The 26,389-nt window shown below is 36.9% G+C and overlaps 1 protein-coding gene across 1 annotated transcript in view; it reads left to right on the forward strand.

The window, feature by feature from the left end:
- caln1 (calneuron 1) overlaps positions 1-26,389 on the forward strand; it is a 323,053-nt gene that overhangs the window by 91,730 nt on the left and 204,934 nt on the right. The window contains exon 4 of the mRNA XM_039756994.1: positions 21,644-21,756. Coding sequence (XP_039612928.1) covers positions 21,644-21,756 — 113 coding nt within the window. The remainder of the gene's footprint in view (positions 1-21,643; positions 21,757-26,389) is intronic.

The raw sequence follows: 26,389 nt of genomic DNA on the forward strand, positions 1-26,389 counted from the left end.
AAAAAAGACAAATATGGTGTAGATTATTTAATTTTTAGAGTACTTTTTTATTAATTCCAGAGACAGGCATTTCCAGGTGTATTCATAGGTGATTTAACATAGTAAAAGTTTCACTGGGAATGATTATTGACTGTCCTTCAGTGTGTTTTTGTCACAAATGAGTATGGAATTTGTAGTTTGTACAGACTAGAAATTTCTTTCAGTGAAGAACATCTAGATGTCAGTCTACTAGGTGGAATTGCCAGTCAGACCAGAAACTAATATTGCAGTTCATCTCTTAAGATTTAACTTCAACGATTGTTGAGGTGTCATTCTACTAACAAGGAGTCACACTGGTTAGGATGAATCTTTACTACAGTATTGTGTCTCCTTTAAACATGATTGTGAAGTCTTGAGGGATACTTGTAAATCTGTCTATCAGAACTGTAAGGCTTTTTGTTCAGTGTACTGAAATTATAAAACCATTTTTTGCTGTCATTTTGTTATATCATGATCTTGTTTCCAGTCTCTTAACTAACAATTGACTACAATATGTGTGTGTATCAGTCAGGAGAGAAAATAAAAAATGTGCTCAAGGGTTTATGTTTGTAGAACAAAGGATAATAAAATATTGACTTGCTATCTTTATGAATGGTGAAAACTGTTTATTACTAGCAGGGTAACTACATTCTTACTGTAAGTAGGAATTTGTCTTGGTAGAGAGAGGATCAGGTGAGATGATGCAGGGCTGTTGATTAAACATTCAGCAGATTAAAATGATAGAATGTGAATTATGCCTTAATAATTTGCTTTAAGGTCAGCTCATTATTTTGGGTCACTCGTAATGGTTTTTTTTATCTTGTGTAAAAAAGAGACACACAAGTCATCAAGGTTTTTTGTTTTCCGGCCCCGTATACTGTAAGAAATATTTGAACAGTTAGTCAATGTAAGAGTTTCCATATACAACAGACAGTCAAAATGGCGGAGTGGGGAGCATTTATGGAGAGGGACCGGAAGTAGATAGAGAGGAGTGCTGGGAAGGAACCGAGATCGATGCTGGGAGTGCTGACGTCATCAGTAGTTGACAGAGGGAAGATGGAAGTGGTAATTCGTGGTCAGGGAGTCGTGGCAGATTCATGGCGGCGGTGCATCTTTCTTTCTGCAGGAACAAAGAGAGAGAGGTTAGTACCCCGCCATTCCCTTCTGGCATGTGATTTCACGCTACAGTTTGGGTCCTTACGCGGCCTCCTAAGCGCACGTGCGTGACACTTGTTATGGGAAGCTTTGTGAGTTTGGAGAGAAATGCTAAAATGTTCAGGAACTGGCTGTTGTTCATATACATAAACTATTAATCTAAACAACAACCTTGGTCTTAACATCAAAGAAAAAAGATATGCATTTCTTTTTAGCAGATTAAGGGTGTAAGTGTTGTGCATGTTATTTTATTTTTGATTATCATGAGATATCAGATTATATAAACTACTTTATAGTAGAAATTATGTTTGTTCCAATATTATATGTGCTCTCAAAGAAACAAAAAACTGATTTTCAAATCTACAAATTTTATTATTTAAGTCTATAGTCTAATTTATACATTGTATTTTTAACAGTTTTAACCCATGGTGTCATTGGGAGGGGCTTCCAGAGATTTATTCCCTGAGCGACTTCCTCCCAGTATATCCAAAAAACGTAGGCTTCCAGTCCCAGATTTTGATAGCCCAGACGTTCTTCCTTCTGTTCTGCTTTCTAACTGTGCTCGTTAACAGCATGAAAACTCTATGGGGGACCCCATAGCCAATAATCAACTAGGTGAAAAATCTACCGGTACCACCACCTCCCCAACATACAATACATATGTTGAAGTAATGGCATTAACAGAGAGAGGCTAAGTTCCAGATATGTGCTGAAGCTAGCAACCCCTCTGGTTTTAACTATTCTTCAAATAATACATGTCAGATCAGTGTCACCTGAGTTTTCTGTTAAATGGACAGCACAGGAGCCTTACAGCTTTTAATTAATAAGATAAACATCTAACTTAGATAGCACTTTTTCATTCAGTGTGAAGGTTTAGGATGATTGCAAATTCCAGCATTAAACATTCAATGTCTTTAAAGTTAGCCACAAGGTTAAAAAAGGTACAGGAATATCCAACTCTCATCAGTTACAGGACCAAGTTAAATGATGAACTAATAATGAGAAATTCAGTAGAAAGAAATTTCTTTAAAACATATTCTAGAACAATGCATTTGAGTACAAAAGTAACATAAAAACTAAAAGAAGAATGGATCTACAGAAATGTCTTCAAGAAATATCTGATAATCTTTGAGCATTGAAAATTAATGTCAAAACATTAACAAAGCACAAAGACAGGGAACTGATATTTGATTGTAAATGTGGTTGTCCACCAGACATAATGTCAAGACAGGAACTATACAATTTGTAAAGATAAAAATCAGAATAATTAATTCTTCAAATTTTTTTGTTTTTAATTGTTACTTAAAAATGGCCAGATGTACATCATATATCCATCCATCCATTATCCAACCCGCTATATCCTAACTACAGGGTCACGGGGGTCTGCTGGAGCGAATCCCAGCCAACACAGGGCACAAGGCAGGAAACAAACCCCGGGCAGGGCGTCAGCCCACCACAGGGCTGCACACACACACTAGGGACAATTTAGAATCGCCAATGCACTAAACCTGCATGTCTTTGGACTGTTGGAGAAAACCGGAGTACTCGGAGGAAATCCACACAGACACGGGGAGAACATGCAAACTCCACGCAGGGAGGACCCAGGAAACGAACCCAGGTCTCCTAACTGTGAGGCAGCAGCGCTAGCCACTGCGCCACTATGCCACCCTACATCATATATAAAGCTGTTAATTGGACACTTTAGACTAGAGGTGTAACTGTACAGAAAGGTCATGGTTCGGTTCACAATGGACATCACGGTTTGGTGCGGGTTTGGTACAATGAAATTTATATAACAAAAATTTCAAAAGCTAGGCTAGGTTTCTTTTCATTTATTTTGAAACGACAACAGTAAAAGTTGCCATCTGCCAATCCCTGAGGTAGTCTACTTGATAGCCTATAGCCTGTAGTATATTACCTGTAAGCAGTAAATTTATCATACAGGCTGATAAAAACCAAAGGCAATAAGTTATAAACTGAAACATCCCATGTGTTTTTAAAAGAAGTAAAAAGGAGTGATTGATATAGCAGGTATAGTCATGCATCATTTTCCCAACTGGTAACTTTGGATACTTCATTATAATAATAAGGAAGTAAAATGTTTTAACGTTTGGAGAACTGAATTTTTCATTTGCCACTCAGAGTTAATAAACTGGGTGGTCACTGTGAGATAGCTTTCAGCAGCATGAGAAGTCCATCCATTAGTTGATAATGCTACAGCAATAGCAGTGGACAATTTGTGTTCAACCACTATTTGTGTATGCTCACATAAGTTGCAGGGACCACAGATTGGGTTATGTACAAATGGGATGAAATTTTGAAACGAGGCTCGAGCATTTTTAATAAATACATGATGCCAGGGTCTTCTACCACTGCATATGGCTGTGTAGCTGATGAAATGTAAATGCCAATTGCTCCTGTAATTTTTTTGGATCTTTATGCAGTCTAGAAGGATCAGTAGTTTGAGTTTTTTTTTTGCCTAGCTCCAGTGATTGGAACATCTGGACGATGCCGTTGAATATGCGTTGGCACACCGTCATTGTCCAATCTATCGCTCGCTTTCCATTGCTGTTGTAATTCGCTGGAAACCCAAAATGTTTCCACACATCTGATTTAAAAAAGCAGGATGGTCTTTCAGGTCATCTATGTCATTTACACTTGCCATAGTATGACTGATTTCGTGAGGCGCCAATCAGTGTGTGGCTAAACTTGTTAAAGGCTTACAGTTTAAGGTTTCCATGTGGAACTAGCACTTGTAAATTTGGTTCCACATTATAGTAATCAGTCTTTGCACTTTCACTGCATATTCTCCATGCAACTACATGCACCAAACCATCATACCCCTATCATGACAGTTTGATACAAATATACGTACCATTACATCCCTAGTTTACACTCAAGTGTGGGTGCTTTTAGCATCTGTAGTGATTTTTGATTCATACTACCATGATCTGCCATGCCTGTAAAAATAATGAAGGTATTGTTCTGGGAGGTTTTAGAAGTCAAGGAATTTGGTCATCACATTGTTTTTTTTTTTTTGTAAATCAGATACATACTGTATTTAAAGGTTAAAAAGTAAAAACATTTGCTGGCAGCAGCAACATCTTGTTTTCGTTATAGGTTCTGTTTTGAGGACCTCTAGTTAGGGGGCGTGTTCACAGATTGCCAGGTGATTGCTTAGGGAATTTGCACTGGGTGAATTCATTAGCATGCCATAAGTCATTAGCATGACTTATAAGTCAGCACCACGTAGTGTTCATCGTACAGTATTGTGGATACAACCTAATAATTACTCGTAAAATTATATTTTTTAACAATTGAGAGAATATTTTGCTTTGAACTCTTCTCTGCCCCTTGACTAAGATTTACGACTAATGTTTTGAGTTTTTTCACTATTCTGGTTTCTGATTTTCTTGCTATGATCCTCTACCTATGTTTTTTGACTTATGTCCTTGTCTGTGTTTACAATTAATCTACAGTACTGTTTACATCTCTATTCAAAATGACTTCTGCTCATTAATTACTACACTTCTCCTGGTTTGCTCTCAAAAGAAAGACCTCAGTTAAACTCAGTTATTCATTACACAATTTAAAAGTAAAAAATTATTTATTTTAGAAGACTAGGGGGCTCTGCCACCAACCCCTGGGGCAAGTACTGGACGTCTGCTATCTCATTAGAGGAAACTATTGTATTTAAAGAGATGAAATGTAGAAGAGTATATGAGGCACGGGAGGAAGAAGGTTTGGTCCTTAGTTATTTAGATAGAAAACAGTTACTTGAGTGTTTCACTACAACTGTCTATTTTAAATACCAATGAATAATAAAACATAAAAGTAAATTACATTAAAATGTCATCAAAACAGTATTATGAATTACTTTATCATCTAACTTATATTCTGTAAACATTGCTTTTTTGCATTTCTGTTCACATATTGTTTTTCTATATTTTTCTTTTTCTCATTTATTTTATGTTTCTCTTTGTTCTTGATTTTTATTATATGCAGCTCTTTTTTGTTAATGTTCTTTTTTCGATGTTCATCATCAGCTGTTGCCATTCTTTTTCTATCGCAATGTAAACTTCAGCATTCTTTTTAAAATCCTGGCAGGATCTAATCAATAACATTTTAGAATAAGCATTTAAATTGAGGTAGCGGATTCTCTCCCCTTTATTTATTCTAGTTTTTTAAAATTCATTTATTAATTTGTTATCTATTTACTTATTTTTACTAGCTTAAAGTTTTACTCTGCTGGCCTAGCTCTCTTTCTCATGGGTGGGGGTTGATTTGTTTTGAAACTAGTTTTGTTAAACTTGACTTGCTTGTATGGAATGTTATTTGATTTTAATAAAATCAATAAAATGCAAAAAAAAAAAAAATCAGCATTCTTGAATAGGTAATTTGTTTTTCTGATTTGCCATTATAACTGACTGCATTGAAGGGGAAATTACCACTGAGAATGTCACAAGGTTGTACGGAGAGAGGATGTGTGCAGTAGGAATAGTATTAGGTAAGCAGTGTGGAGGGGAGTGCTCAAGGCTGAATAACGTGGGCACGATGGAAAACTTTTTTTAATATAATAAAGAGATAATAAATGAATCTTCATGTTTACACAACATTTATGCCTATAGTGAAAAAAGTGGGCTAAAAAAATGAATCAATGATACAAATTTAATTGTTCTGGAATATCGCTGTTTAGTAAAGTTTGGCCCTGAATAAAAAGAGAAATGAGGCAGCAACATACTCTGCGCACATGAATACATTTCAGCATTCATTTGACTCCTATTACTTGAAGAGGTTAATTTTAGATTATCCTGGCAATCCCTAAAGAAATGAGCACTTTACCATTAAGGCACTCAATTAACCACATGTTTAATCAGTAACTGAAGAAAATAATTATTTTGTATTTATTTCTGTACATGTAGTGTGACATATTTCATTTAAGTAAAGCATTTGACAATACCCTTAATAGATCTCCTGAAAATCTGGAATGACTAAAATCAAGACAATGAAAAAATAAACAATTCTTTAAACATATAAGAAAATAAGCAATCATTTATTATAAAGTAGAAGAATTATTTTTTAACAGAATAATATCAGGTCAATAAGCTACAGTATGTGTACTGTGGTCCATGGCCGGCCATTTTTCCCCGGCCAATACCCCAGGCCATCAGAGGGAGCCCTCCTTGCGACATGGAGATGCCCCAAATTCCAGCAGGGCATCATGGACTATGGAGTTTTCCTGTAATGCCCTGTTGGATAACGTCGGGACCACCAGGGGCTGCTCCAGGGAGAACCAAGGACTACTATTTGCCCTACACCCCGGAAGTGCATCCGAGTCACATGGACAGGAGGAATGACGTACTTCCGGGGTGAAGAAAAGGACTTTGTATCTGACCCGGAAGTGATAAGGAATCATGGACTGAAGGATGGGAAACACTTCCGGGTCAGGAACTATAAAAGGACTCTGGGAACTCCCAGACGAGGACCTGAGCTGGTTGGAAGGGTGGCAACGCGTCTGGGAGTTGTGGATTGTGTATTATTTAGAATTGTGATTTATTTTATGAGTATTGTGGAGAGGAGGGTGCTTTGTGCACTTTGTGTTAATAAAAAGTCAACTATTTGGACTTTTACCTGGTGTCTAGCGTCTTGGACAAGGGTTCAAGGGAGCGATAGCGCCCCCTATCTGTCACAGTACACTTAAATTAATTTAAGTAACAAAAGGAATAGTGTATATAGTCATTGTTATTTTTCTTTTTTACCCATCGACCTGTCAGTTGGTGTTAACAATGTTTGTTTTAATTATAAAATTGAAATGCTTTTTCATAACCAAACTGCACTGGTAGCTTCAATTTCTACAATTAGAACAATTTGCAAATGATATTTACTAAATAATTGTGTGTTTGCATACTTTCAAAATTATTTTCAATGTTAAAAGTATTTTTGTTTATAGCATTGTCAATTCACCTTTGAAATTTACTGTACATTCTGCCAATGTCTGCTTAAAAATAAGAAATAATAAAATAAAAATAAGTATTTCCGTGTTAATATCAAAACCTTGAACTATCAAGGTAACTGAAAAAAATAAATAATAAAGGACTTCTATATCATGAAACAACTCCACAAATGCAAAAGACCATCATAATGCTTATGCTTTAGAATATTTTCCCCCTTTTAGTTGTCCGAGTATACTCTTCTAAAAGGATCTTTTCATGATGTTCCTCAGTGAATATACTGCATGTGTGTGTGGTGCATGTTTCTTTAAAGCTAATATTGTTCTAGTATAATTGTAGATGTATACATGTGTCATTATAATAATAAAAGCAATTAAGAATTACACGTTCCCTCTACAGTTAAAAATAGATTGAAAAGTCAACCACTTGAAGTATGACTGCAAAGAAGGTGATGTGCTAATGACTTCACAAATGTCAATCAGTTCCAGCAGTTTAAATTTAAATAATGTAGCAGTAGTAGTAGTAGATAACATCACGTTTACAGAGTACAGTGAAATTTGTACTTGCTTGTCCGACCAGCATACTGTATAGCAGATTGCCTCAATCCAGCACAATGATAAAAAAGAATGTATTAAAATACTTTACATAATTTTATTGAGTAAAAACAAAAATAGCTTAATTGATGTACTCCTTACTAACTTAGGGTGATAGTGATATTTCAGTTATTTAGCTCAACTGTAATTATTCCTTTTGAATTATTGTTGTTCATTTATTATAAAGTATGTTGACCCCAGCCCACCTGTGATCCTCTTACCACTTAATAATTGAGGAGTAATGTTACTGTACAAAAATACAAATATATTGTAAAACAGAAAGCCAGAATTTTAAGTAATGAATGGAAATTGTATTCATTCTCCATCTATCCATTAACAAACTACTGAACCCAGCTGGAGGTCATTTGGACTAGATCTTATTTCAACAGCATTGGGCAAAAATAACCAAAACTGAATTTAGCATTTGTCCTTCTCAAGGCACCCTTATACTGACTCATATGTGGCAAATTTTGCATTACCTTTTAACTTGCACATGTTTAGAATGTGGCTAAAACCGACACAGACACAAGAGTACCAATCACACAGACTGTGCTCAGGCTGGAATATGATCAGTGAACTTAAGAGCTGTGAGACAACAGTGGTTACTAAAAAGCCACTGCCTCATCTTTGTTGAAAGTATGTGTTACATATACATTCATTTTATGGAAGAATAAATTATAAATGAAAGGACTGTAGTAACCAGTCATTAACAACAGGTTGCCAACAACAAGAGCAAGAAGTCTTATGAAGTTCTATAACAAATAAAACTTATCTTAAATATTAGGAATCACCCAGGTTGACAGAAATCAGTACAGAGTCCCGTTATTATGATTTGACTTCTGCAGCATTTGAGGGAACCATCAAAGAATTAATTTTTGCTTGAGAATATGTGTATTGCTATAAAATTAAAGAAGTACCAGTTTTTATTAAGTCAGTGGCCACTATGATGGGCATTAGTAATTCCTTGCTTTGGAAGAAAGTTGTTTTCATTTTGGTCACACAGTAATGTCACGCAATACACAATACAAGGGCAGATTTTGCATTGGTGTTGTTTTGTAATGTACAATTCAATACAACAAAAAACAAAGAGCATATGTTTGTTAGATTTGATAACCTACTGTAGCGTTTCTCAACCTTTAATTATTTGCGACCTGAGTTTTCATAACAGTTTTAATCGCGCCCCCCTAACGTTTTTTGAAAGGAGCTCACTAATACCAATTTGTTCTTTTTTAATATATCATAGATGCATATTTTATTATACCTACTTTACTTTTATTGACATTTATCTAACTCTATATTTATTTTTGTAGTATCAGAATGTAGTTTAAGTTAATTTGTTTTGGTTCCAATAGATGTATTTTTCATATTTTTGATTGTTGTTTTCTTTTTTTCACATCTTCGCGCCCCCCTTTTTGTTACTTTGCACCCACATAGGGGGGCCGCCCCACAGTTTGAGAACCACTGGCCTACTAAAACGTTTAAATTACCATATATCCTAGACTCCCACTTACCAAGAGACTGACACTAAATAGCAGATTCCAAAAAGAAAAGAAACATAAAAGAGTAGGGTTGAGAATAAGTTAAGTAGAATATAAAACGATAGAGTGACTATTGCAAAAGATGTAGCAGTTTAAAAAAAAGCTATTTATGACAAACAATATAAGGCCAGCAATTATACAGTAGATCATAATATTGGAAAATGTTATCTATACTAATAAAAGGCAAAGCCCTCACTCACTCACTCACTCACTCACTGACTCATCACTAATTCTCCAACTTCCCGTGTGGGTGGAAGGCTGAAATTTGGCAGGTTCATTCCTTACAGCTTCCTTACAAAAGTTGGGCAGGTTTCATTTCGAAATTCTACACGTAATGGTCATAACTGGAAGCTGTTTTTCTCCATTTACTGTAAAGGAGATGAGCTTGAACGCCGTGAGGGCGGAGTTTCGTGTGACATCATCACGCCTCCCACGTAATCACACAGTACATAGAAAACCAGGAAGACCTCCAAAAACCGCTGAAGAAAACATGCATTATATAATTGAGAAGGCAGCGAAACAATAAGAAGCGAGCGAGTGACATATACAACCATATTCATGAGTTCTGCTACTTTGGAAACAAAGCACGATGTAAACCTACACTTTAAATTAATTTCATAGACAGGCTGCCGCTGGCGTTTGTAATTTAGTGCCTGCCCATATAAGGCCGTCCTTCCGTCAGCGGCAATCCAATAGCAAACTCCCACTAAATATGCAGAGGAAGATGAGGTCAGGGTGGTGTTTGGCACAAACTCAGCGAAACTGCGAGAGAAAGTTTTAAGTGCCAGGACTAAGGTAACATTAAATACAGCCATGGACATAGCACGAGATGGCACCAGCACAGCTTGGAACCTTCGATGCATGTACACCGAAATGCTCACGTGAACTGACGCAGTGCACAGATAAAAAGCAACAGTTCCAAAGAGCGCAGAACAAAAACCGAATTACACAATTGAAAAGGCAGCAAAAAATATGAAGCGTCTGATACATACAAGCATATTCATAAATCCAGCTACTGTGGAAACAAAGCACACGGTGGAAAAAGTCAATGTCCCGCTAAAGGAAGACAGTGTAAAAAAAACCCGTGCATGCAGTGTGTCAGGTCTCAGATAAAGAAGAAGACGAGCTGTTTATTGATTCAGTAAGAAACGAATCGATGAATGAAACCTGTCATCTTTACAACGATTAACAAACACGGAATGTAACTTGAACACAACACATCCTACAAATACGAACCTGATTGAAAGAAATAATGATAATCAAATCCTTGATGACAGCAACACTCAGTAACACTCACAAAACAAATACTTTATATTGACAGTCATGTTACGTTATTTTTAAAATGTTCCCTTTACTTTTTCTAGCTTTTTTAGCACACTACTTCTCCGCTGCGATACGCGGGTATATATATCTATACTAATAAAAGGCAAAGCCCTCACTCACTCACTCACTCACTGACTCACTCACTCACTGACTCATCACTAATTCTCCAACTTCCCGTGTGGGTGGAAGGCTGAAATTTGGCAGGTTCATTCCTTACAGCTTCCTTACAAAAGTTGGGCAGGTTTTATATCGAAATTCTACGCGTAATGGTCATAACTGGAAGCAGTTTTTCTCCATTTACTGTAATGGAGATGAGCTTCAACGCCGTGGGGGAGTTTCGTGTGACATCATCACGCCTCCCACGTAATCACGTAGTACGTAGAAAACCAGGAAGACCTCAAAAAGCGCTGAAGAAAACATGCATTATATAATTGAGAAGGCAGCGAAACAATAAGAAGCGAAGCGAGTGACATATACAACCATATTCATGAGTTCTGCTACTGAAACAAAGCACGATGTAAACCTACACTTTAAATTAAGTTCATAGACAGGCTACGCTGGCGCTTGTAATTTAGTGCCTGCCCATATAAGGCCGTCCGTCAGCGGCAATCCAATAGCAAACTGCCACGGGTAAATATTCACGGGTGAAGGACTGTGCTTATGGAGAGGAAGATGAGATGGTCAGGGTGGTGTTTGACACAAACTCAGCGAAACTGCGAGAGAAGTTTTAAGTGCCAGGACTAAGGTAACATTAAATACAGCCATGGACATAGCACGAGATGGCACCAGCACAGCTGGGAACCTTCGATGCATGTACACCGAGTGGCTCACGTGAACTGACGAGTGCACAGATAAAAGGCAACAGTTCCAAAGAGCTGAACAAAACCAATTACACAATTGAAAAGGCAGCAAAAATATGAAGCGCCTCATACATACAAGCATATTCATAAATCCAACTACTGCGAAACAAAGCACACGTTGGAAAAAGTCAATGTCCCGCTAAAGGAAGACAGTGTAAAAAAAACCTGTGTATGCAGTGTGTCAGGTCTCAGATAAAGAAGAAGACGAGCTGTTTATTGATGCAGTAAGAAACGAATCGATGAATGAAACCTGTCATCTTTACAACGATTGACAAACACGGAATGTAACTTGAACACAACACATCCTACAAATACGAACCTGATTGAAAGAAATAATGATAATCAAATCCTTGATGACAGCAACACTCAGTAACACTCACAAAACAAATACTGTATATTGACAGTCATGTTACGTTATTTTTAAAATGTTCCCTTTTCTTTTCTACCTTTTTAACACACTACTCTCTCGCTAGATACGCGGTATATATATATGTATATATATATAACCCGATCTACATACTCGAATAATGGATACTTTATTCGCCATCAGTGATTGTTTTGGTAAAGCCATACTCAGTGTATTCATTAGATGAACGGTAAAAAAGTAAGGGCGAGGGGAGGATGACTTATTGAGGCATGCAGGCTGTAGTGCGCGAACTCTATCTGAATTGCGCGATCACATTTGAAAAATATATCTTTTCAAGTTCTATTTAGTCCATATGTGTCAAACTCAAGGGCCAGGGCCACATCCGCCCGGCGTAATTATATCCGCCCGTGAGATCATTTTATATACTGTTTTATTGTTATTAAAGCCCGGGTATATGAAGCGCTGGTAACACAATAAACTACAGATCCCATAATGCAGCGCTTCAGCTGCCTTGCCGAACAGTTACCACGTTAATCAAGTCTACCTTAAGATGCTGCAAGTTATTGCGAAGCTAGCTCACACGATGCTGAAGAGAAAAGTTGATTCTGAAAATAGAGCCTTTAAAAACCGATGGGAGGCTGAGTATATGTTTACTGAACCCATGTGTCTCATTTGTGGAGCTAATGTGGCTGTAATTACAGAATTTAATCTAAGACGGCACTATAAAACAAAACATCAGGGTAACCTGAAAGACCTGAATGCAATGCAGAAGATACAGAAAGCAGAAGAATTAAATAAGAATCTGACACTTCAGCGGACGTTTTTACCCGTGCACAATCACAAAGTGATTTCAATTGAGACTGCTTTATGGGAGACACAACCACTTGCCCCACTTTCCCTATTACCAAGTAATGTTAAACCAAGTCGTCACTACGGTGTTCCCAAATCGCACTTTGCTGATAAACTGAGCGCACTGCGCACTGAGTTTGCACGGCGCTTTGGTGACTTTGAAGAACAAAAAGTCCGCTACATGCGGCTCGAACCTTGTGCATGTTTGGTAGCACATATCTGTGTGAGAAGCTCTTCTCAGTGATAAAGACTAACAAAACAGCACACAGGAGTCGCCTCACTGATGAGCACCTGCAATCCATCCTGAGAATCTCCACAACACAGAACCTCACACCAAACAGAAACGAACCTGTTGCCAAAAAGATGCCAGGCGTCCAGCTCTAAAATGACATATGAGCAAAGACAACTGAATGATTTGATTTGTTATTGCTGAAAGGAACACATTTTATTTATATTTCCAGGTTTTGTTATGCAGCATGTTCATATTTGAATTTGTATAATTTTGACAGGATATATTTTTATGGAGAGCAAAATCTTTTGGGATATTTAAAATCTAAGTTTATTTTTATAAAATATAAAATTACATAAGAGTAAAGAAATTTGAATGTTTGTTCTTTTAATGTTTACTTTATTTCTAACTTGTATAATTTAGACAGGATATATTTTTATGGAGAGCAAAATATTATAAGTTGTTTAAGGTTTGAGTTGATTTATTCAGGAATAATATTCCTGTCTGTTTTACCATTCCTACCAAAGATATTTCTGTCGACTAAATAAAAATTCCTTCTATTTAAAATTTAAATAGAACTTGAACAAATACGATAGTTCATAATATCCACGCAGACTTGCACGTAAGAGCGGGTGTCATCCGTTTTAACAAACAGCGTATTGCACTGATACGAAATAGCTGTGTGTGTATATATGTAGATATATATGTATATGTATATATATGTGTGTGTGTATGTATATATATATATGTATTTGTGTGTATATATGTGTGTGTATGTATGTGTGTATATATATTTATATTTATATTTATATATATATATATATATATATATATGACAGCAACACTCATCACTCACAACAGTGACAAAACAATAACATTGACAATCATGTTACGTTATTTTCAAAATGTTTCCTTTTCTTTTTCATTGCTTCTTTAACACACTACTTCTCCGCTGCGAAGCGCGGGTATTTTGCTAGTATATATATATATATGTATATATATATCCCGATCTACATACTCGAATAATGCATACTTTATTCGCCATCAATGATTGTTTTGGTAAAGCCATACTCAGTGTATTCATTAGATGAACGGTAAAAAAGTAAGAGCAACGGGAGGATGACTTATTGAGGCATGCAGGCTGTAGGGCGCGTCAACTCTATCTGAATTGCGCGATCACATTTGAAAAATATATCTTTTCAAGTTCTATTTAGTCCATATGTGTAAAACTCAAGGGCGCGGGCCACATCCGGCCCAGCGTGTAATTATATCCGGCCCGTGAGATCATTTTATATACTGTATTATTGTTATTAATGGCCCGGGTATATGAAGCGCTGGTAACACAATAAACTACAGATCCCATAATGCAGCGCTTCAGCTGCCTTGCCGAACACTTACCGCGTTAATCAAGTCTAGCTGATGATTATGCTTATGATGCTGCAAGTTATTGTGAAGCTAGCTCACACGATGCTGAAGAGAAAAGTTGATTCTGAAAATAGAGCCTTTAAAAACCGATGGGAGGCTGAGTATATGTTTACTGAGCCCGTGTGTCTCATTTGTGGAGCTAATGTGGCTGTAATTACAGAATTTAATCTAAGACGGCACTATGAGACAAAACATCAGGGTAACCTGAATGCAATGCAGAAGATACAGAAAGCAGAAGAATTAAATAAGAATCTGACACTTCAGCGGACGTTTTTACCCGTGCACAATCACAAAGTGATTTCAAGTGAAGCTGCTTTTATGGGAGACACAAATGCACCAGTGCAAATTGCCCTACTTTCCCTGTTGCCAAGTAATGTTAAACCAAGTCGTCACTACGGTGTTCCCAAAATACGCACTTTGCTGATAAACTGAGCGCACTGCGCACTGAGTTTGCACAGCGCTTTGGTGACTTTGAAGAACAAAAAAAGTCCGTCTACATGCGGCTCGAACCTTCTGCATGTTTGGTAGCACATATCTGTGTGAGAAGCTCTTCTCAGTGATAAAGACTAACAAAACAGTACACAGGAGTCGCCTCACTGATGAGCACCTGCAATCCATCCTGAGAATCTCCACAACACAGAACCTCACACCAAACATAAACGAACTTGTTGCCAAAAAATGATGCCAGGCGTCCGCTCTAAAATGACATAAGAGCAAAGACAACTGAATGATTTGATTTGTTATTGCTGAAAGGAACACATTTTATTTATATTTCCAGGTTTTGTTATGCAGCATGTTCATATTTTAATTTGTATAATTTTGACAGGATATATTTTTATGGAGAGCAAAATCTTTTGGGATATTTAAAATCTAAGTTTATTTTTTATATAAAATTACATAAGAGTAAAGAAATTTGAATGTTTGTTCTTTTAATGTTTACTTTATTTCTAACTTGTATAATTTAGACAGGATATATTTTTATGGGAGCAAAATATTATAAGTTGTTTAAGGTTTGAGTTGATTTATTCATGAATAATATTCCTGTCTGTTTTTACCATTCCTACCAAAGATATTTCTGTCGACTAAATAAAAATTCCTTCTATTTAAAATATAAATAGAACTTCAACAAATACGATAGTTCATAATATCCACGCAGACTTGCACGTAAGAGCGGGAGTCATCCGTTTTAACAAGCAGCGTATTGCACTGATACGAAATAGCTGTGTGTGTATATATGTAGATATGTATGTATATGTATATATATGTTTATATATGTGTGTGTGTATGTATATATATATATGTTTATGTGTGTGTGTGTAAATATATATATATTTGACAGCAACACTCATCACTCACAACAGTGACAAAACAATTACATTGACAATCATGTTACGTTATTTTAAAAATGTTTCCTGTTCTTTTTCATTGCTTCTTTAACACACTACTTCTCTGCTGCGAAGCGCGGGTATTTTGCTAGTCTATACTAATAAAAGACAAAGCCCTCACTGACTCACTCACTCACTCACTCACTCACTCACTCACTCACTCACTCACTCACTCACTCACTCACTCACTCACTAACTCACTCACTCATCACTAATTCTCCAACTTCCCGTGTAGGTAGAAGGCTGAAATTTGGCAGGCTCATTCCTTACAGCTTAATTACAAAAGTTAAGCAGGTTTCGATATGAAATTCTATGCGTAACAGTCATAACGGTCGACAACGTCCGCCATTTTGAACTTTCTTATTTATGGCCCCATCTTCACGAAATTTGGTAGGAGGCTTCCCTGCGCTAACCAAAACTGATGTACATACTTATTTCGGTGGTATGACGCCACTGTCGGACGCCATATTGAACTTTCCAACGTCACTAATTCTCCAACTTCCCGTGTAGGTAGAAGGCTGAAATTTGGCAGGCTCATTCCTTACAGCTTACTTACAAAAGTTAGGCAGGTTTCATTTCAAAGTTCTACGCGTAACGGTCATAACGGTCAACAACGTCGGCCATGTTGAACTTTCTTATTTATGGCCCCATCTTCACGAAATTTGGTATGCGTGTTCCCAGCGCTAACTGAATCCTACTTACGTACATATATACAGTGGAACCTCGGTTCACGACCATAATTCGTTCCAGAACTTTGGTCGTAAACCGAGTTGGTCGTGAACCGAAGCAGTTTCCCCCATAGTATTATATGTAAATACAATTAATCCGTTCCAGACCGTACAAACTGTATGTAAATATGTAAAAATATGTAAAGATTAAGCACAAATATAGTTAATTACACCATAGAATGCACAGTGTAATAGTAAACTAATGTAAAAACATTGAATAACACTGACACAAAACACCCAGGCTCCCTGCTCAGCTACATGAGCTGGCTCGCTCACGCTCTCTCCCTGTAGCACACACACCAACAAAGCCCCTCCCTCCCTCCCTCAGCTACAGGAGCAGCCTGGCTCACACGCTCTCTCTCTCTCTGTAGCACTAGCGCGCACACACACACACACACACACACACACCTATCCCCCCCATCCCTTCCCTGTCAGCTGCGCGCTCTCTCTCTGCGCTTGCTCGCTCGTGCTCTCTAATCTCTCTGTAGCAGGTGCTCGCAGCATTTTTTAAAATGAGTTTTAAGCACAGCAGAAAAAAAGGAACATCAACCAAATCCGAAGTGCATTTAAAAACCAACTCACAAGCAACCAAAAAAGTAAGATTGCAGGAGATCATGCTATTAAACTTAAAGCCTGATCGCTGTAAACACTTTTTATAAAATGAGTTTTAAGCACAGCGGAAAAAAAGGAACATTTGAAAAAAGAGAAAGGTAACATTTCACCTAATCACGCTATGAAAAACTCCATCTGCAAACACTTTCATGAGTTTTAAGCACAAGGAAAATAGCGAACATTTGCAACAAATCGCATTATGAACTGAAAAATTAACTTTTGAAAAATCCGTAATACAAAAACCACCAAGAAAACTAACCTTGCATGAGTCGAGTTCTGGCATGAAGTGTTTTCCTTCACATGTTTTTTTTCTCTTGTGATCTCTTGGGTTTCTGGTGCTTTTAGCTGTTTAACTGGTGGGAGTGAAAGCCTCATGCAGCCATTCCAAAAACAAAGTTCTTGTGACCCAACCCATCATGTTTGCTGGCAGTCTTGCTTTGTTTACGTTGTGCTGCTTGAAAGCACGAGGGTTCTCAAATTGGTAAATGAGTAAACTGGTAAACGGTTTTTCCACCTCATGTAATTTCTTTCTTTACTTCGATTTCAATTTTCTTCAAAATTTTCTTCTCACCACTCATCACTTGCTTAGAAGCCAATGGAAGGAGAACAATGAACAGAGCTCTTGCAGCAGTCGCTCGCTTTCTCTCTCTCTTCTTTCTCTCTCAGGCTGCCTGTGGTGGGGGGGATGGTGTGCTAGCACGTACAGCCTGCAGATAGGCAGGCAAACACGTGCAGCAATCTCCTCCTCCCCCTCCCCAGCAGGCACGTGGAATTGGGGGGATGGTTGGCTTGCACTTACTGGCTGCAGATAGGCAGGCAAACAGTGCAGCAATCTCCTCCTCCCCCTCCCCAGCAGGCACGTGCTCGCTCGCTCTTGCTCTCTCTCTCTCTCAGCTCAGCTTAGGTAGGCAAGGGAAACTGGCTTGTTCGTATACCGAGTTTGTGGTTATGAACCGAGGCAAAAGTTTGGCAAGCTTTTTGGTCGTGAACCGAGTTGTACGTGAACCGGGACGTTCGTGAACCGTGGTTCCACTGTACGTCCATAGCCTGCAGCTCGGTCACCGTTTCCTTTATCGTTCCAACCATACCCCTATTAACATGTCTATCGAGGTGATCACCATCAATCAAAGAACTGTCACTTACCGACTGGTTTCCATGCCCGGAGATGGCAACTACCTTTTCCATTCTCTTTGTTACATATTGCATGGCCATATCAGGCTCACTCTTGATATCCGGAGGAACATTGTGTCTTATGTATTGAATGACTGGGACAGGTTCAAGGTGTGAACTGATGACGGTACAGGAGATAATTATACTACACAGGAGCACTATAACAGTGAAATGCTTAAGCCCTTCACCTATGGTTCTGTATGTGAGTTGATGGCTGCCGCTGAATTGTTTGGTTGTCGCTTTCAAGTGTACTGAAATGGCCAAATATTTTACACCTTTGGACAACCGCCAATGCCTCTTAAACATCTTAGATTCACAGGTGACGATTTCAGTAGAGGACACTTTGATGTTTTTGAATGTTTAAACTCTCAAAAGCTGGATGTGAAGTTATCGATAAAACCGGTTGTGTGCCTACAACGCTTGACAGATGCCGAATGTCTCTTCAACACAAATCCTGCAAATACTGTCATAATTGAAACAAACCATGAAACTCAAACCGATTATTACAGCAGCAATCCAAGCTGTGAGATCTGAAACAAGATTACTTTTCACATGGCCAACTGTACATTGCATGCTCAAGAGTAAGCTCAGCGCACAGCTTGGTCATATTACAACCGGAGGGCCGAAATGACAATGTGGTATACAAAGAGATCATTAACAAATAATTATTGGTATATTTTCCCTCAGTTTAAAAAGGTTTAATTTTCTTCTTAATAAAAATTTTAAGACAGTGCTTCGCCGCTGCGAAGCGTGGGGTATTTTGCTATTTGAAGTATAAAAATGGTATGTACTTAAACTGAATAACAAGCTGTTAGTAAGCCAACATATCTGGTTTTTGCTCATACGCCATGCTAAATGATTTGATTTACTAAAAAGAGCTGGAATGCCCATTGATTGCCTAAGCTTTTTTTCAGTTCTATAGTTGCTTACCTATGTAAACTTTATTAATCATGACAAGTTCAGATGGTCATATAACTGGTTTGACAGCTTTTTCTTGCAGCTTATGGAGGAACAGTAAGTAATTGGAATACACAAAGACTGTAAGTAAAAGAATGGAAAAACAAAAAAAGTCATTTTTTATTACAGCTCTGAGTAAAAGTATATACAGAATATGATTTGTAAGTATATATGATATGTGAAGAATTCTTGATGAAAATGAAGAAATGCCCCTTCATTTGACAAGTCACATCCTGCAAGGTAGCTTGATAAAGTGTCTTATTTGTATAAAACGTGATTGATTTACTTTGAGTAATATGTGAGGGGTCTTTCAAGAGAAAACTCCAGTTAACTTAATGGAGAAAGAACTGTCAGTTTGAAAATACACTATTGAGTTGACTGCAGACACAGATTGATGCGCATTTGTTGTTGAATAAATTTTCTTATCAAGCCATCATGCTAACTTAGGAAACTGTTATTCCATTTTTCTTTTTCATTTTCTTTACCTTAATTTAGTTCTTTTTATAATCTTTAAATGTCAATAAAGTGTTTTGGACTATGAAGATTCCAAATATCTGGTTTATTTTTGCACTGAAAGGTTATATTACTTTGTTAAAAATATTTTGCTTGTTTCTGGTGTCATTTTGATTTTGCTGTAGGTGCTTCCATTTTGTGAATCCTGTAGCCAAAACATGGCTTCTGGTTGCAGGAGGTCCTACATCTGATGTCCTTAATTCGATGAGTTTGAATGCATATATATGCTGCCTTTCACAGCATACAATGATTTAAAGCTGAAAAATTTATTTAGCCTTTAATATTTTGTATGTAATGTAATTTACTAAATTTTATTCAGCTGTCTGTGTGAGTGCCATGATGGTGAACGGGTTAGCATTGTTCAATTGTGGCACCAGTTATGTGGGATTAAATGCTTACCCTGTCAATATATGTTTCAGTTCTGCACTGTTCACATTCTGTGAGATTTGTCTGATTTGCGGTCTTTAAAGGGTAATAGATGTATATTCATACGTAATTATGTGTCCTGATGCATTGAAGAAAAGGTTTTTTGGAATACCTTCCAAATGTTAAATTGCCATATTTACTTTGTCAGCTCAGAGAACATTAGGTGAGTGTACAGTATGTCGGTGGTACTGAAAGATCTTAAAAAAAAAAACAAACTTATAGCCACAGTATATTTATGTCTTCACTGTCCATGTTTACTCATGATCTACATGCTTTTTGGATAGTGTATTGATGGCTTTTTAAATGAAATACATTTTTTTCAGAAATGTGAATTGGGAGCTTCTGTTTTACATTTATTGAAAAAAAATAAAGAAGTCAGTGACGTAAAGAAAATCCTCAAGGCACAAGCCATAATCAGTTATGCATGAATACATACATTGTAACCACCACAGAGATGCAAAAACTTTTGTGAAATTGTTTATTTGATATTTAGACTTCATACAATTTACATTTCACATCAACATTTTATTAATTTTTACTATAACATGGAACGTCAAGTTTATAGGATTTATGTAGAAAAAGCATAATATGCAAAAAAAATTTCTCAGTGAGTTTGATGCACACTTTCTATTAAAAAGCAGACATTTTGAACAAGAATGTCATGTCGCTTGATGACCTTCAGCCCTATTTCATTAGATACTGAATGTGCTATATATGCAGTGTGGGTTGTTTTTGTAATATTAACAACACAGTTTGATTCTCATCTGTGTATTATTTTTTTTTTCTTGTGCATTCTGTACTGCCTATATTGTTGCAGTTTTAATTTACTTATCAAGTCACCAAAACAATATCCCTAATACATTACGGTAATACTTGTTTTATAGTATCTAGAGTTAATGAAGCCTAAAGGTGCCTGCTCTTAAATATAAGTATTTAGCATAAATGACAAACAGTGAAAATTACTAGTTTGCTTTGCTTGCTTGTTTTACTTATTATATTTGATTTTTACACTCATTTTTTATATGTGTGTACACTGACCCAGTTTTGATTCACAGCCATATTATGGTTAGCATGTCAAAAGTGATGGATGATTTTAGCAGTGCAGTAAAGGGTCAGGCAGAGTATGACAATCTAATAAAGCGAGTGACCTCTTTCTAATAATCACTGCATTTCTGCAGGCTGTTATAGCACTAGTCTTAGCAAGTGGGTCACACAGGTGGGAAATTCACAGCTCCTGTGTGATACATCTCTTTAGCTCCTAGGTGTGGAGAACTAAATTAATGTCATATATGTATCACCATGAATGGTTCAATCATATCGGAATTTCTGGTTAGCATTTATCACTGGCAAATAAACCCAATAAGTTCATGAAACTTACAAATATTAAAATAGCTTTGTGGGATTGTGGAGAAAGAAAATGTTTCCTGTGACTCTTGGGGTCTAGTTATACTGGCTGAACAGGCTCCTCCAAAGCAGAAAATAAATATGTGCATTCAAATATTAAATGTTTAAACACACTAACTTGCCATATTCTTTCATTTTAGGAGATGGCCAAGTGGATTTTGATGAATTCATGACAATCTTGGGTCCAAAACTTTTGTCTTCCGAAACAAGGGAAGGCTTCCTTGGCAACACAATTGACAGCATATTCTGGCAGGTATGGAACAGAAATGGAAGGATAAAATTAGAATAGTCAAAACAACTTTGAAGCAACTTACGGAATGCAGTATTAGAAATCATCAGAGATTTGTGACATTCATAGTATTAAATAATTTTTAGTCTTTCAACAGTGGCTTCATATTTATGCCTTGTATCAAATTGTTCTGTTCTGTTATGATTATATATAATGCACATTAAATTAGCATAGTGAATACTTTACACCGTTATCCTTTAAAATTATTAAAATAATGTAATTTCCATTAAAATATTGTTTTCATTTGAATAGAAATGTATTGAAAAGTTGTGATGCAATTAAATTTACCTCCCAGTGTAAAGTACTTGAGACTATGACTGAAGTAGGCAAGACACAATTTATAAAAGTGTAAGCAATAGGAGGGTTCTTAAAGGTGTAAGCTTTAGATTTTAATTTTAGAAGAAAGAAAGAAAGAAAGAAAGAAAGAAAGAAAGAAAAGAGTACCTATTTTTAAAATCATGGTAAGATAAAAGCATGCAATTCACGGTAGAGAAAAAGCAGAGAAAGTAAACGAGAACATGTTTAAGGGAGTTATTTTAGAAATGGTGTTATGGTTATATTTATTTTTGCAAATAGTATTTCAGGTTAAATTGTATGTTTGTAGTACTAGGGTGTTGTACCGTGTTAGCCATTATGAATGTATAGAAAAGCCAAGCAAAATGAGACAATCATTAAAAAATATGTGCTAATCACGAATGCACCAGGCAAGAACACACTGCTTACCTGAGCACACAAAGGTAAGTTGACACAGATAGAAGGAAAGGAAAAAAATGGAACTCCAACCAGTAATTATATTGTACATGTGCTATGCATATGCATAACAATGTCTGCAATGATTAATTAGAAAACTCAGATAAAAAAAAAGAAATGAGACACCACTGTAGCACAATACCACCACTGTACCACACTGTATGTGCATGCTGTCTTATGTTCTTTACTGACTGTATGCGCTTTTACTGAGAAGCAGTATTGGTTATAACATTGATGGTAAATAACTATTATTTATTTATATATATATTAGGGCTGAGAAATTAATAATTTTTTAATCACAATTAATCACAGACCTTGGTGATTAATTGTGTGATCAATCACAAATACAATAATGTTGTTATACCATTGAAAATAATTATTTTGTTTTTTCTATAGTATAATCTATATCATAGTATATTATATATTTTACTGCATATTCAGTGTCAATTTATTACAAACAAAAAATGAAAGTGCAGGTAGAAACTAGCAATAATACTTATTAAAAGGTATTAGACTTATAATAAATAACAAGTTTGAAATTAAAATAAACCTTGAATTAATGATAAAATTTAATTATTTGACTAAGAGCCTTTTGTTGTTATGTTGGACTGTGACAAAACTGCCCAATCATTTTCAAACAAAGATTTATGAATAATAAATAGTTTACTGAAACAGTCTAGTTCACTTTTAAAAAAAAGAAATTCTAACAAAAATCTGCCAAAAAATATAAGCTCAAGTCATGTTTCTTGTTACTGAGTCAGTTGCTTTGACAAACAAGCCTGTCCACACTTTTAGCTGAGTGCAGCCCTTTTTTCTTTACAATATGACCAGACAGTGAGAAAAGCCTCCCGCATGGGACAGTCAAAGGGGAGATGCCAAGTATTTTTGGGTGAAATGAGCTAAATCCTCATAAATCCCTGAATGATTTGCCCACTACTGCAGTGGACATCTCCTTCAGAATAATGGCTTCTGATTTTTAACAATCCAAAATGTTAGCAATTTCATCTGTACCATCATCTAAGTCAGATGCATAGACAAAGAGTGAGCTTTTCCTTTCATGTGGTATGGCATCTGCTGTTTGGAGTATTATATTTTGCAGTCTTTCCCTTATGCTTTCTCATACCTCTTCCCTCTCTGATTTTGGGAGGCATCTAAGGTCTTTGAACTGTGGGTCCAGTGCTGTTGCTATTTTCAGCCAGGACAAGTTTAGGGTGTGTTTTCTGTTTGAAAACTTAGTAGTGAAGCTTTCCTTAAATCTGATCGCATAGCCTGGATCATGACACCTTCATCACATGCAAAATCATTGAACAGGACTCATATTTTTCTCCCAAGCAAATCGGTCACATCTGTCAAAATACTTATACACCACTGTTGGTGGGCTTGTTTTGTTCTGGACGTGCTGTCTCAAGGTATGTCAAAGGACTGGGACTTTGTGAAGTGTAGTCTAGCCTCACATAAAGAGGTAAAATGGGGAGGGGGAGGGATTAGAAAGAGAGCAAGCTGTTTCTAATCTAATTTCAAATCTAATCAGTTTTGGTTGCACAGAGATTGGACTGGCCAAATATTCCACTCCAGCTATACAAAGAACACTAGAGGTGTGTGGGAATTCTTATACATTGAACAATTTCATTTGTAGTATCAGATGTAGTATGTGATTCTGAAGGATGACATGTGATCATCATGGGTAATTTATTTAACTGTAAGGTGATTTTTGATAAATATCTATGCATCCGATGAGGATGATAGGGACTTCATCCAAAACGTTTTTGCATCCATTCCTAATTAGAATACTCATTAAATTATAATGGGTGGGGACTTTAATTGTGTTTTAAATCCAAGCCTAGATAGGTTTCCTGCCTCTGGGGGCAATGACATCTAACACTACAAAAACAATTACACAGTTTGTAATTGATCACAACTTATCTGGCCCCTGGAAATTTCTAAACCCAAACTCAAGAACATATTCCTTTTTCTCACCAGTACATCACTGTTACTCAATAATTCATTATTTCTCTATAGATAACAATTTCTTGCAAACGATTAAATCTTGCAGCTATGATACTATTGTTATCTCCGACCAATGCCCTTTTGATAATGGAGCTCAAATCATTATGCCCCACATACTTGTGTCACAGCTGCTGTCTTAACCCACTTTTATTAGCAGATGAGAACTGTACAGTTTATTTCCAAGCAAATCGATTTTTTAGAGACAAATACATCCTCAGATGTCTCTGCATGAATACTCTGGGAAATTCTGAAGGCTTTCTGAAATGGACAAATTATTTCATATCTTTCCTACAAAAATAAATTGGAAACCAAGAAGGCATCAGAGCTAATCAGTGAAATTACCGGAATAGATCAAGAACATACCAGGTGTCCAAATGAGGCACTTCACAGGAAAAGACGGGCTTTGCAATCAGAACTCATCCTCTTGACAAGAAAAGAAACAGAACAACTCATTTTTAAATCACAACATCATTACTATGAATATGGAGAGAAGGCTAATAAGATCTTAGCTCAACAGATCCACAAGCAGGAAGTTCGCGATGCAATATCAGTAATTACCAACACAGATAGACACAAAATCATTGACCATAAAAATATAATGCACACATTTAGAGGCTACTACAAGTCCTTATATTCTACTCAGTTTAAAGAAGACAAGACACAATCTTATGCGCTTTTGGATGTATTACAGATACCACAACTAGATACACTCTGTGCAGAGAAATTGGATAAACCTCTGGCACTCTCAGAATTGCTAGATGCTATAAACTCACTTCAGACTGGGAAACCAGCAGGCCCTGATGGCTACCCTGCCAAATTTTATAAAAGACTAGCAAAATACCCGCGCTTTGCAGTGGAGAAGTAATGTGTTAAAGAAGTAATGAAAAAGAAAAGGAAACATTTTGAAAATAACGTAACATGATTGTCAATGTAATTGTTTTGTCACGGTTATGAGTGTTGCTGTCATATATATCTATATTGTGAACACTGGCCTGGACACAGACAGACGGACATCTTAGGTTCACCCAACACACCCTTTATTTACAATATTTACAAGAGTTTACTTCACGTGCACCCCCAGTGCCTCCAGCACCGATCCCCCAAAGTCCAGGCCACACAGTCCTTCGTGCCTCTCTCTTGGCCGCCTCCAGTCCTCTCTCCAGCTCTGTCCACTTCCACCCGACTTCCACTCTCGACTGAAGGGAGGCAGCCCCTTAAATAGGAACCCGGATGGGCTTCAGCTGTTTCCCGGCCCTCCGGGTGTCCCCTGTCTTTTTCCCCCCAGCACTTCCTGGTGTGGCGGAAGTGCTGGGCTCCAGGGTTGTTCATGCACCGGGGTGCCGCCTGGCAGTGGCCACGGGTCCCTACAGGGCTGGGCTTCCAAGCCCTTTACCCGTGGCCCCCAACATAACCAGGGCGATCGCCCCCTCGTGGTCTGGAGGAGGTGTGCATATATATACACACACATAAACATATATACACATATACATATATACATATACACACACATACATATATATATGCACACATACATATATATATACACACACACACACATCCACATATATATATACATATATACATATCTACATACATATACACACACACACACATATATATATTTATATATATACACACACACATACATATATATATATATACATACATATAAACATATCTATACTAATAAAAGGCAAAGCCCTCACTCACTCATTCACTCACTCACTCACTCACTCACTCACTCACTCACTCACTCACTCACTCACTCACTGACTCATCACTAATTCTCCAACTTCCCGTGTAGGTAGAAGGCTGAAATTTGGCAGGCTCATTCCTTACA

This window comes from Polypterus senegalus, chromosome 6 (genome assembly GCF_016835505.1).
Source record: "Polypterus senegalus isolate Bchr_013 chromosome 6, ASM1683550v1, whole genome shotgun sequence".
In the NCBI taxonomy this organism is placed as follows: Eukaryota; Metazoa; Chordata; class Cladistia; order Polypteriformes; family Polypteridae; genus Polypterus; species Polypterus senegalus.